This window comes from Cuculus canorus, chromosome 7 (genome assembly GCF_017976375.1).
Source record: "Cuculus canorus isolate bCucCan1 chromosome 7, bCucCan1.pri, whole genome shotgun sequence".
NCBI lineage: Eukaryota > Metazoa > Chordata > Aves > Cuculiformes > Cuculidae > Cuculus > Cuculus canorus.
The window spans coordinates 6,804,136-6,818,439 of record NC_071407.1 but is presented as its reverse complement, the minus strand read 5'-3'; the positions used below and the strand labels follow the sequence as shown (position 1 = coordinate 6,818,439).

General features: G+C 39.5%; 1 protein-coding gene across 2 annotated transcripts in view; it reads left to right on the top strand.

Moving 5' to 3' along the window:
* SHOC2 (SHOC2 leucine rich repeat scaffold protein) overlaps nucleotides 1-14,304 on the top strand; it is a 72,428-nt gene that overhangs the window by 43,363 nt on the left and 14,761 nt on the right. For both annotated transcript variants that reach the window (XM_054071648.1, XM_054071647.1), the window contains exon 4: nucleotides 11,494-11,624. In XM_054071648.1, coding sequence (XP_053927623.1) covers nucleotides 11,494-11,624 — 131 coding nt within the window. The remainder of the gene's footprint in view (nucleotides 1-11,493; nucleotides 11,625-14,304) is intronic.

Here is a 14,304-nt window from a genome sequence, read left to right as displayed (position 1 = left end):
TAAATCGACTGCTGGACTATCTGTCCAAGTTTTGGTTTTACCACAGGAAGATTTCTGGACCTGCCAATGAAAAAAAAAAAGGCTTGTTTTCTCACTAACAGCACTGAACTGGGAAGGAGCTGTGAGGAAGGGATGTTGGAGGGTGACATGTGGGGGAGTGGCAGGGAAGGGATTATGCATCAGCAATGATTACAAGCAGTAGCAGAGCCAATATACCCACTCTGTACAAATACAAAGTTCTTGTTTCAACTAACGCTTTATAAGCATGGTTTGGTGCAGCGACAAATGTCGATTTTAGATATTACTTGTCAGGAAGTGACCTAATGTCTTGCTTTATAGATATTGGCTTAATACATTCATATCTGTATTTCTGTTGATTGAAAATTGCAAAGTACTTTGTATATTAGATCACTTCCTGTAAGAAAAATGAGCTTTGTGGAACAGCTTAGTACATTCCAAGAGTCTCAACTCTAGAATCAAAATCATAGTGGGATCTTAGCTGCTTAGTCTCTTAATTGCAGATTTTCCCTCCACCTCATGGTGGGTTTTTTCTTTTTTATTTGGGAAGGGAATTATGATCTACTTTTATTTACGCAATACCTTATCTCTGTATACTTAGCCGGCACACTAATATATCCAAAGCATATGTAAATGAAGCTGAAGAACCTACCATTTATATTAAAATTAACATTTGGATTTTTGAGACAGAGAGCAAATTTTGGGTGGAGTAAAGTGTTTCTTTGGATTACAAACTAGCTTAGAAAATGTGCTGCAAATACCACACTGTCAGTGTTCCCTTTTTGAACTTTTAATTTTAGCACTCTGTACAGATGTGTTCACAATTTATCAGTTAAAAACACAGGAACACTTATTTGGGAAAGAAATTAAAGTTGCAGCTTTTAAAAAAATAAAATTCTTCATCTGTTTTGTAGTTTTCTAGTTTTGTGTCTTTACATGTGCAGTTCGATTATAGTCAAGTGTGCCATAATCATGGACATTTAAGGCAACAGACATTTTAATAAGAAAAAGAATAGTGAGTTGTAAATGTTCCAAAATGATGCTTTAAAAGCACAAAAAATTCCATCACTGGACACACTTTGCAGTGTCTGACATGGCACCGTTCCTAAGAGATGGTTAGGGAAATGAGAGGCGTGTTCAAAGCCCTGCGCTATGCTCCTGCCCTTCGCTGAGGCACATCGGCTCGAGAAGCTGAAATCTCAGCTCTCGTGAAAGCAAATATTATGTGGAGTAGCCTTGCCTTTTTTGCTGGTTGAAATCATGCTATGAACTGTGCTTCTAATCCAGTTGGCCCCAGTGCACCTCTGAGAGCACTGTTGTGCTTTTAGAATCATAGACTTGATAAAACATGAAGCATCGTGATCGGAACTGGGCAGATGTAATTAGTTGCGCCCAGTTTATACAAACTGTAGTTGAGAGCTCTGGGTCCCTGGAAGTCCAGGTAAATATACTTCCGTAGAAAAGTGAAATTGCTTTCAAATGGTATTTTAAGTTCAGCAGGCTTAGCAAAAACTGGAGAAGTCTTATTCTGAAATGTCTGACAAGCGCTCTGGTCCTGATGAGACCCAACAGAGCCCCTGCAGCTCCCTCAGTGCTCAGGGGCGATGTTCATATGTGACTGATGGGTTTGAGATTACTAATTACTTGCCTCTCTGGTGAAGTAAAGTGCATAGGTTCCTGCTTCATCTTTGATGGCAGTATTCATATTCTTAAAATTTCAGGGCATGACCCAGTGCTTTGATCTGCGAGTGTTCAGTTCTTTGCAGGATCAAGCTCATTTCCGTAGGCTCACATCGGGAGATCTGATCAGTCTTCAGTGCTTTGTCTAAGATTTTGTTCTTGGATTGTGCTGTTAATGAAACATTTTAAATTAGATTCTGCTAGTATTGGGCAATTGCAATAAGCTTGGCCTTTTCTTCCTTTCATGGTGGAAAGCAGTGTCTCCGAGTCTTTTATTTTTGTTTATTCTCATTTTTTGAGTTGTTTGCCTTTGCTGCTTCTCATGGTGGTCTCATAAAGGGAATTAAGCTTCTGCTCCTTGTTGGCGTCAGTTCTAGACTTAGTAAATGTAAAGCAGTGAAATGGGCTAGAAAATAGTGAGAGGCAGGAGAGAGTAAGTGGGAAGTGACTGCTCACTGCCTCCTCCAAGGCAGAACAGGAGGGATGAAGCAAAACGGCGAGGTGTCGACCTCGAACCGGTTAAAAGCAGACTGTGCTGCGTGCAGTGGGTAGGGAACACTTGGGTGTTGGTGTTCGCACAGGTTGCTGTAGGTGCTAACAGATCACAGGGCAACGTGACAATTACACAGGAGGAAAATGTATCAGTTGCTGCTAAATTCGGGAAGTCGCTGAGCCATGTACTGTTGAATCAACCCTGGCTCTTGGGGAAGCTTCAGGGTGTGCTTTCCCGTTTCTTAGGTTTTTCTCTTGGTGTCTGCTGTTGGGCATTTTTTTCCAGATAGAAGATACGAAGTGTATCTCTAGTCTGAGTGCAATAATTCTCACATTCTTCATTAGCTAAAATTATAAATGTATCTTAATGTGTTATACATTTTATGTTTACTGTACTAAGTAGGGCAGACTTAAAAAATTAAATGCATCTATCACTTAGGAAAGGTTAATGTTTTTTTCTACATTGTGAGTTAGGTGTAAACTATTCTTACAATGTGATTTACATTTATAGAAGGCTTTAATTTCATAGAAAGGTTTTGAATAGTGAATTAAAAAGGAAAATAAGACTACCAATAGAAAAAGAAATAATTCTCAGTAGCTTTGCGTTATGGTATGAAGTATGAATTGAGTAAAATGCAACACTTTCATTGATAGCCCAAAGTATGTCTCAGCCCTTGCTTTTGACTCTGTTGCAATGTGAAATGTTATAGTATGTTTGTATAATTTTCAGCTAGTTATAACTTCAGATCATAGCATGCTTTGGATTGGAAGGGACCCTTATGGGTTGTGTAGTCCAACCCGCCGGCGGGAGTGGGGACATCTTTAACTTGATCAGGTTGCTCAAAGCCTTCTTGCCTTTGTTTTAATAAGTAAATCTCCAATGCAAACCCAGTAGTTCAATACGTATGTACTGTTTTTCTGTAAAAGTTAGACTAGCTTCCTTTGGCTTATTAATTCAGAGTTTATTGATTTGACGTGTATTTATGAAAATAATTTTTAATTTGTATTTTGGTTGGATATTCTTCCTGGTGAGACTAGGATGGGGACAATTTATTTTAGTGAACGTACATAACCATCATACAGAAATGAGATGCAGAGACCAGTATGTACAGCTATATTTTAACTGCAGCTCAGCATTTACAGAATGATTTGTATGCTACAGGAGGAAAAGAAAAGCCCATAATCTTATTTTTTCTGCGTAAAAGCGAGCGTGGAGGAAGAGTGGTTCAGAGGAACACATTAGAATCAAGACAAGCAGGTCTGTTACATACATACAGAATTCACATTAAATGAAGTTGAATTTTCATAGCTTGGACAGTTTCAGAAACCTGTCAGGAAGCGTGTGTGCTCCCGAGCCTTATGCAGGTGTTGTGTGTGGTGCGTGGCAGATCCGTGAGCCCCTGTCACTCAATTTTTGTCAGCATCTTGTGTGCGTCCTTCACACATATGCAGTCAGCAACGATCATGGGCTTGAAAAAGAGTTGAAAAACAAATAACTGCTGACATGGTCAGGCCTTAGCCTAAATTTTGAAATAATGATAAAAAACATGGCTTTGGTTGATACTGTTAGACTGAAAATAGATCAGAATCTCTATGCTCTCTTTTAATAGCGTTTAAACTGGTAAGGGTGGTATAATTCTAAATTTATGTTAAGTAGCTTTCTGATAGAGAACATCTTTTAGGACAATTTCTAGACTTTATGTAAGCAGGATAATACACTTTAGTTTAAGCAGGACAAAAAATGACAATTCCTGCTAACCTTGTAGTTTGCGAGTCTGAATCTGCCTCCTACAGATGGCCTGATGTATTGGGAGAGATTGATGGCTGGAAAGAATAATTAAAATACGCTGAAAGTCACTTTACTGTTAGACCAGTTAAAATTTGGAATATTTAAGTCAAGCTTTGTGTTGCGTTCAACTCTACTTTTGTATTCAGAAGAGTACAATTACATTTCGTGCTTTGGTGTTGGTGGCTGGTAGCAATGATTGGGAGGAATCATCTGCAGTTTTCCTGAGTGGTTGCCCTCCCACCCCTATCACCTTTCTGTCCCTATTCCCAATTTTCCTAACACATCAGCCTTTAGCTGTAGCATATTAAACATTAGGGGTCTTCCAGCCCTGCAGGTTGTAGAAAGAATTTGGCTTCTCTCAGATGGTTGGTTATGACACTAGTTGACATTTCAACAAATTTTATGGGCTTTGGGTTAGGAAGGAGTTGCTCCCAAGTCAGGTGAGTAATTACTATGGTATTTTGTTCTGCTTTTCTCTGCAACATGCTCACTGAGATCACCTTCAAGTTGAAATGCCTGACCAGTCACTTTGTGCTGTTGCGGTGTTGGACATCAGCAGACATCGTCTTTGCTTGTGGAATGCGATGGAAGGTTAAAACAGTTTATCTGAAGCCTTTCATTTTACAGCTATCGGGGGAAATGGTTTGCTTTCTGACAAGAGTGCAGATTAAACATGTCAACAGCTCCTTTCACCTAAAAATCTGTGAAACTGTTCAACAGTTGTCATGGAGGTTGGTCGACATCTGGAAAAACTAATATATAGGAAGTACAAAGTGTGATAGAGGCATCTTCTGGCTAATGGCTATTTTAGGTTGGGAGTGCTGTTGAAATACTCGAACACAGTATTTAATGCATCCATACATGGCCATCGCTAGCTTGTCTAGTCTCTCCTATACAGTTTTCAACTCTTTTAAGGCCCTTAGGTTTCATCTGCTTTGTAACATACTCATTGAACCTCTTTTGGCTTTTTCTTCCCTATTGCTGCTTCTGTTGTTCTTGCTACAAAGATGAATGTGATGTGATGTATTGAGTTTAATTCATGTATGTTTTTTTTAAAAGTGACATCAAGTTTGATTTTTTTTCATGGTGTGGGGTTTTTTTATTTGTTTGTTTTGTTTAATTTTGGATGCACCTCTTCCTTTCTATTTGTTAAAATTTACATCTGGTACCTTTTGTAAGCAAAGCAGCAACTTCTTTCTTAGGAAGATGATCCTTTAGTGAATTACATGAGCTGTGCTTTATGAAATAATGTGCGTCCATGCAAAACACGTTCATCGATCAGTGGCTGCTCATTGTGTGCAGAGTTTAGTCAAATCAGAATCTTAAGAATATTTATAGAAGTTAGACCATCAGAAATACTTAACGGCACCTTGTTGTCTGTAGCGGGTTCTTGCAGTTATCTATTGCGTGCTGAGGTTGACGTATACTTTTGATTACAATCTTATGAGTTTCTGATGTGCACAGTTCTTGTAAGTCCAATTTGTGTTTTTAACATCATCTGCAGCAGAGTTTTCTCTCGTGAATGTATTTTAAATTGGTCTGACCTGGTTTATTTAGGAGAAAGCAGCTGATCCTGATAGCAAACTAGCTTGATGAACTAAGTTGTACAAGGCAGACTAATTATTCTGTCTTTTAGTAATGAAGCAGTGTTATTTCACACTAAATAATGGCTCTTCACCTAAGGGGAAGGTATTTTAAAGATTATTTTAACTAAGGGGAGGAAAGGAAGAGGTGTGGTAAATTTCAGAAGAAGAGAACATTTGTCACTCCCTTTAGAAAGCTCTGAATTCAGAGTTTGGATTTCTGTATATTATTCAACATAGCAGATCCTGATTCTCTTGAGTTTTAAATACTCAAGAAAGAGATTTATTGCTCCTTTACTTGAGTAACCACTTCAGGTGGTTTTTCTAAAAGCAAGTGGGTTTGTAGGCATGATTTTCTGCTCCATTTCCAGTATTCCCTTCATTTTGGGATTGGCAAACACCTGTTGTTTTTTTAACAAAAAACCAATATTTTTGAGGTACTCCTATTAAAGAATTCAATTTAAATCAGCTATTTAGAGTTTCTTTTTACAGTAACAGAGTTTAATTTAATGTTTTTGGATTTGCATGCTTCCAAGTAATTTTTAATTCATGTCTGTGTAAATTAAACAGCTAACCCTGAGAGAGATGTGCAGTCACTCCAATGAAGTGATGATGAATTCTGGACTTGCATTGCTTTTAGCCTGAGAGCTGGGCAAAGCGAAGCCCACTGGGCGTAGGTACGCTTTGCTGGTGTGAAAATGGACCTGAAATGAAGTGGCTCTGTGAGACCTGATTTCCAAGAGTGACTGTTCATGCCACAAGTTGCACTGAAACAATTTTTCAGTGACTTTCTTAGGCGTGACATAACTTTAGGGATTAGTTAGGCTTTAGTACCATGTTTTTAGAAGTACCAGTGGATGGGGCAGTTAAGTTTACAAGGATTTTTTTGTAATGCGCTGCCGAAGAAAACAAGTTGGAAGGGGTTTTACTTGTTGCTGTTCCTGTTAGCAACTGCTTTTCAGTTGTGGTTATCAAACAGTTGTGGTTCATGAACATTTAGTGCTGCATTTTCTGAGTCACTCTACCTGTGAGGGACTGATTTAGAGGAACTGCTGAGGTATGTTTTCAGTGACAAAAGTACAGCTGTAAATGATTCTGATGACTGGCTGAGTTGATGATGATCAGTTGTTACCTTCCTGGCTTTATCTCTTAGACTTAGCCTGGCAGCACATCAGGACGGTGCCTGACACGGTGCTGTCTCAGAAACCAGCAGCTGAACTGGAGAAGATTGAGATGACTGCAGCTCCCAATGAGATTGCCAGCTAGCTAATCCGGAGCTCAGGGAGCTGTAGATGGGATGGATCGCTTTTGATCATGTGGTGCACAAGGCAGTTTCTGTTACAAACTGGTCAGAGAGCTGAGTGTGTCAGCCAGCTACCCAGCGACTGAACCATGGACCACAGCGCCAAATATTAATGCTATTGTACTGAACATTCCTTTAAAATAAAACAAAATGACACACTGAGCAGAGGAAAGAATTATAAGGATCTTCTTTATTTATTTTTTTTTCTTTTGTGGAGAGAATACTCAGATCTGGCTTGTCCAGCATGGGAAGATAAAAGCTAATAAGAGTTTCTCACTGTGATGCGGTAATAACAAGGTGTGAATGTGAATTCTGGTGAGGATGAAAAGAAATCAGTCTTGTTGTTGGAAGACTAAATGGTGACAAATTGGTTATAAACAAATTCTGTCTTGAAATGAGAAGGCGGTGCGTACTGCCTGCATCAGCTGGATGCAGGACTGCCTTTCCAGGAGCAGTGGGAGAGGTGCTAATGATGAAGCTCCAGCTGAAACCTTGCTGCTTTTGTTCTCGGGAATAACTGTATTCAGTGCTGTGGTGTGTAAAACGGTCTCAGGGAACACGGTACACGCAGGGTGCATCATCTGTTATGCCTTTGTGTGCCTTTCCCACGAAAGAGAAAGATGACTAGGAGAGAAACAGTGATAAGGTTTTATTGAGAAATGCTACTTATGGGACAGCTGGAGCACCTCCCATAGGGGGACAGGCTGAGAGAGTTGGGGTTGTTCAGCCTGGAGAACAGAAGGCTCTGAGGAGACCTTATAGTGACCTTCCAGTACCTGAAGGGGCTACAGGAAAGCTGAAGAGGGGCTGTTCACAAAGGCTTGTGGTGATAGGTTGAGGGGCAATGGGTATAAACTGTGTAGGGGAAGATTTAGAATAGACATAAGGAGGAATTTCTTCACCATGAGAGTGGTGAGGCCCTGGCCCAGGTTTCCCAGGGAAGCTGTGGCTGCCCCATCCCTGGAGGTGTTCAAGGCCAGGTTGGATGGGGCCTTGGGCAGCCTGATCCAGTGGGAGGTGTCCCTGCCCATGGTAGGGGGTTGGAACTTGGATGACCTGTAAGGTCCTTTCTAACCTGAAATATTCTATGATTAAAAAAGAAACCTATTGAGAGCTGCTGTTTATGCCTCCTTTCTGAGAAGACCATGAGGATAGTCAATGTTTGTCATTCTTGGCTGGAAATTTATGGTACATTTTGACTTTCCCTGATGGCTGCCTTGCCTCATTTTTCTGAAATGCCACATTGCCGGTCGGAAAAGCGCCATATCCATACAACCTGTGCTCAATGTCTGGGAACTGGCATAGCGACATCATATTGCTAAGCAACAGTTGTCATCGTGCTGCCTGTGAGAGCCGTTCCCTGCTCATCCCATTTGCCTGAAAAATCCAGATTGGCATCTAGCTTAAGGTTTAAGTAGTGAAAAAGAACAGTTGATCGATATCTTGTTTTGTGTAAAGTTTGTAATTGGTTTTGTTAGTAAAGCGTTAAATAACAATTCAGAGAAACATGGTCAGGGTGTGCTTTGTTCATCCCTAGAATTGTAGAATCATAGAATCATAGAATAGTTAGGATTGGAAGGAACCTTAAAGATCATCTAGTTTCAACCCCCCTGCCATGATCAGGGACATCCCACTAAATCGGGCTGCCCAAGCCCCATCGAACCTGGCCTTGAACACCTCCAGGGATGGGGCAGCCGTTTTTAAAAAAGGGCCCGTTACCCTTCTTCCAGTCACCAGGGACCTCTCCTGACTGCCATGACTTTTCAAATACCATAGAGAGTGGTTTAGCAACCACATCTGTCAATTCCCTCAAGACTCTGGGATGCATTTCATCAGGTCCCATGGACTTATGTATGTTCAGGTTCCTCAGGTGTTTGCAAACTGATCCTCCTCTGCTGTGGGAGAGGGTTTACGCCCCTGGTCACCATCTTGCTGTCCCATGACCCAGGAGGGGGGAGGAGAGCAGTTATCGGTGAAGACTGAGAAAAAAAAGTTAAGTACCTCAGCCTTCTCCTCATCTGTTGATACATGATCCCCATTTCCAACCATCAGTGGGGGTACGTTCTCTTTGATCTTCCTCTTTTGATTGATGTACCTGTAAAAGCCCTTCTTGTTGGTCTTTACTTCCGTTGCCAAGTTCAGCTCCAGCTGTGCCTTGGCCTTCCTGACTTCGTCCCTACACAACTGGGCAGCGTCTCTATACACGTCCCAGGTTAGGCGAATCCCGGTGGTCCTGATGCCTTGCAATGGGATGTCTGTCGTGTGAAATGAGGCCAGTTTCCTTTAGAGCCAGCAGTGCCAGATCTCACCAAATATGGCATGAAATGGCTGCTTTGCGGACACATGGGTGTCTTTTTACTAGTGGACTGTAGGCTTAAAATAGGTCTTAATTATTTTCTTTATTGCATACATACACTATAGGATTTACCCTCAAAAGATGAAGATTTGTGCACCGGAAAGCAATATTGATAGTCCTTTATTCAGTTAAGGGAAGAGACCTTCTTTGCAGCTTCTGCAAAAGCTGATTGTATACTCGCTTAGACAGAAAGTCCCTAAAATGTATAAATAAAAATCCCAGTCGTTAAGCAGCTCCAGGCCAGCTGTGGTATTAACTTTTGTTTTGTTATTGACAATCCTAAGCGGAATTTTTTTGCTAAGCTTGTTAGCTAAATATCAGATATACACTGAAAATTCATCCTATTTTCGTTCTTGATTTCTAAGACCTGATTAATATTTGTTCTGTATAAGTTTGTGGTGGTTTTATGTTCATTTGGTTTTGTTTTGTTGGTTTTTGTTGTTGTTGTATTTTTTTTTGGTGGCTTTTTTTTTTTGTTGGTTGGTTTTTGGTTTGTTTTATTTTTTTACTTTCAGTGCTCTTATGAATCTCCATTTAAATAACTACAATGAATCATACAACATTCCCGATTTCCAGTTTTTATTAGCCACATTTCCAGCTACTCGGTGATGTAGGATCATTCTTTCTTATAGTATATTTTGACTAAGAAAGAGGTATTTTGCTACTTCAGTTATCGAGATTCTTTTCTCTGTCTACCTGTTGTAGCATTTGTATTAATTTTCATTCTGTATTTCTTTTAATTTTGTTTCATCTTTTGCTTCCAAACATATTTCATACACGATAGTTGCTTTTTCCTTTGCCGTGTTCCAGTAACCCGTGTATAAATGTGTATGCATAGACATTAATATAACCTTCATTTAATGATAATTAGGCTGTACATATTAATCTCCCTTCATATTTTTAAATGATTTCTGTTTATTCTTGCTGCCATTTGTTTTTAATCTGATGTTTCTTTTCTAGTGTGTCTTTCTGGTACTTCAGTTTGCTGAACAGATGTGTTGTGCCAAGAGTTGTTGTAAAAATGAGTGTAAAACAGTGAATATTTTACAAGGAACTGATCGATTGTGTGAATCTGTTCACAAGCTCTTCTGGTGCAAGGTGTACACACAAACAAATCTATTTCCTGATCATAGGGATAAGCCAGAAGACTAAACACTGTACTACTTTCCATTTTACTTTTCAGGTCTTACTACCTGTTGGAGGGTCTAGATGCCCCAGTAATGTGTTGTTCCAAGACATCCTATAGCAGTTGCTTTTGGTCTTGAGTATTTGTTAGATGGTAAAGGTTGGAGCTAAAGGGAGCTTCAGTTGGGAAATTTCTAATTTGCAAGTTTCTTAAGATTTTTTTCTTGAAAGAAATACGTATCAGCTGGGACTGTCAGCCTGGTGTTATTCAGTAAGATTTTTACTTTAGTATTATCCAGGTTTTTGCAGGCTTCTTCCAGACTTCTCCTTCAGTATTATTTAGAAAACTAAGAAGCTTTGTTGTTGTTTGTTTGGGTTTTTTTTCCTATTACTTTTAGAAGATTTTGTTGCTTTTGAAAGATAGTAGAGGGTTTTTTCTCCTTAAAGGAAATTGTTTTGCCAGGACCTGATTTGTGTGATGTTATGCCCAGGTTCTGGTAATGTGAGTCATGGCACTGAATGATGCTATCTGTAATTAAAAAGTCATTTTTGGAACATCTGGAAAATGATAGAGTGGTTTGTTGGTAGAAAAGTTAGGATAGAAGGTCTTCTGTAACAAGAAATAGCCCTTGCTTACTTACTGTATTATGCACAATTTAAGGAGAGCATTTAATATACACAGTCTACTTCTGCACAGTTGACTTCAGCATTAGAAAGCACTGTAATCTGATTGTCTTACAGAATCATAGAATGCTTTGGGTTGGAAGGGACTTTCGCAGGTCATCAAGTCCAACCTCCTGCAGGAGCCAAGGATATCTTTACTTCCATCAGGTTGCTTAGAGCCCCATCCCACTTGGCCTTGGATGTTTACAGGGATGGAGCCTCCACTGCCTCCTGAGCAACGTGTTCCAATGTTTCACCATCCTTGTTGTAAAAAATGCCTTGCTTGTATCCAGTCTAAATCTACCCTCCCTTAGTTTAAAACCATTATTCCTTGTCCTGTCTCCTGTTTTGGGATGATAGTTCCATTTTCACTGTATGAAAAGCTTGAAGTATAGAGTGTGAGACAGCGGAAGAATCAGAAGTCAAACGCCCTGTGCTTTTGTGTTAATCTAATGATATATTAATACCTATTTTTTACCTGTAGGAAATCTGTCCAGTCTAAGTCGTCTTGGCCTGAGGTACAATAGGCTGTCAGCAATTCCGAAGTCTTTAGCAAAATGCAGTGAACTTGATGAACTGAACCTGGAGAACAACAACATTTCTACTTTACCAGAGGTGAGAATTAGAGGGAGTGGATTGGGGAGGGAAGGTTACTGTAAAGAATCGTTGTTTTGTAGAGGGATTGGAACCTCTGAAATTATTTTGCCTTGCATCATAATTCTGAGGAACAGCTTTTATTTTAATGTACAGGTATGCAATCTGAAATATTGCAATTCTGTATATGCTGGGCTTATCTAACTAGTATAGAAGAGCTAATGTCGTGCAGCTTCAAAAGGTAGGAGCAGTACATGTGATTGTATTTGATCTCCTGTCTCTTTGGAAAACCTTACATAAGGAGTCCAGGTTCCCACCATTCAAGCTAAATAAGTGTTTCTCTGTTTCTGTTTCATGGAGATGGGGAAGAAGTAGAAGACTGAAAAATGTTATATCTCTTACCCCACCTAATTGAGGCAAGAATGACCTTTGAGAGAGTGGGTAAAGCTTGTCACAACTGCTTCAGCTCAGCATTCTCATTTTAATGCAGAAAAGTGTGCTGTTGACACCAATGTGATATCACATGGCAACTCATTGACACACCTGCCATCTGTTATGAAAAATAAAAAAATTGCATCATTTTTCAGTTTCCAGTGATGCTGGGAGAAAGGGGAAGAGAAATCAGTTTTCTTGCTTTTCTTTTCATAGCTGCTGCACTTGATTGTCTCACGTTGGTGTCTCTTACTTCAAGTTTAGTGTGGGACCAAGGGGAAATGTCCACAGTTAGATGTTCTGGAGCCACCTTGTCAGTCTCCTCCATTAAGACATGCCCTGAACAGAGCGCTTTGCTAGCTCCGGGCTGAAGAGGCAGAAGGTCCCAGTGCCTCTGTATCTTTTTGTATGCTCCTCCTCCAAAGCTGTCCGAACCATGCCCCTGTTGGTTCCAGTTCTACAGACCTGGATAGCTACAGTAGTTGGTGACAGACCATTTTTCAATACAGCTTTGATGTCTGCAGACTTTGAAACTATATGACCTACTGGGCTATACCTTTAAACCTTTCTATTTTCTTAATTTCTTGAAGCTATTTATCAGGGCAGCAGGGTGAGAGATGCTCAGCTGCATGCTGTGTACTTTTAATGCTATTAAACTCTTAGACAAAAATGCTTGACTTGAAGCATTAGTGCCTGGGAAGAGTTGCTTTGATGACAGAAACAAATCTGATGCGATTGAGTCTTACTTTGGATATTTCTTCCATCAGTTTAGAACATTTTGAAATGAAGGCCTTGGGACACAACACAGTTCATATTCTGTTTTAATGATGGTCCAAAGTGCTTTCCAAAGATGTCATCCCCCACCCTCCAGTTTTATAAATTACCATTATAAAATGAGATAAAACGATATCTAAAGGGATGTAAATGAAACAATACATAGGAAAAAAAACTCAAAATACATTTTGAGATGGGCAAAGTACTCATAGTAACAAAGTGCAGTAAGTAACTTTTTCTTCAGAGAAATTTCTGAACTCCTCGGTGATAGACTGAAACTAGAGATTTTAATAAGTGTTTGGGTAAAACTATCACTTAAGAAAATGCTGCTGAGTGAAAGCCACCAGGCTGCTTTTAAGATGAGAGCTAAGCAAGCCCACCCCACCCAGACATGTTATAAAAGCAACTACGGTATAATTACAAAGAGCTAATGTGAGGGGGTGATTACTTGGTTTAAAATATGTTCAGTCATAATACGAAACTCTTTGTGACTGTGCTGCCTTCTTCACGTATATTTGCCAACAATATGTTAATACTTAAGCTGCTACCTTGCAGAAGTGATAGTTTATTCTGCAATCTGTTTGAAGTAAAACATTCTGTGCTATAATACAAGGAACCGTATTTGTAGAAGAAACTTGTGAATTTCAAAACAGAGCTGAAGCTGCTGACACAAAACCTAATAAATATTTTATCTTAAAAGGATGGGCTGGGAGAAGGCAATGCTGCCACAGCTCTCAGATACAAGACCATTGTTCTCTCTATACTGCCAAAGTTCTCTTGTTTCCTTTCAAATGTGTTTAATTACTCTGGGCTATTAAAGTGTATTAGCTAACATATTTTTAATATTTTATTTTTTTTTTTCCGTGGAAGCAGACTTCAAAAATGGCTTTTTGAAATGCCAAGATCCATTGGAAGCAATGAAGTGTGTTTGTAACAGAGCTCAGGGACTGCCTAACCCTAGGACAAAGAATATCTATTAATTTAAGTATAGCTAGAGGCAGTGTTTCCTAATCAAAGATTATACTAGTTAATGATTAAGTTAGATTAATACTGATTTGAAGATCCTTTATTTTGACTGTAGGGGAAAAATTGCTTCACTGATACTTGCTGAGATACCCCTGGAATTGTATTTCAGTGCTTAAAGCTTTAGCCATGACATGTAGGCAAATTCCTATTTAGTCCTGTTTTATTTACGATAAAGTTAATAAACTATTTAGAAAAGTAGCCCCAAAGCCTTCCTGGTGAAACAGCAAAGGCGTGTTCTTAAAGCTTTTACAGTGAATAAAGCACTGAAATTGCAATCCAGAAATACTGGCATTAGGAATACGGTTGGAATCATTATCTTGTTACTGCTCATTCCTGATTGCAGATGTTGCGTTATTTATGGTATGTAATGCTATGCATAAATCTCCAATTTCTGTAATACTTAAGCAAACAGGGATGGATTCAAGTTGGCATAGTAATAAGCAAAGGTGACACTTCAGCAGTAATTTAG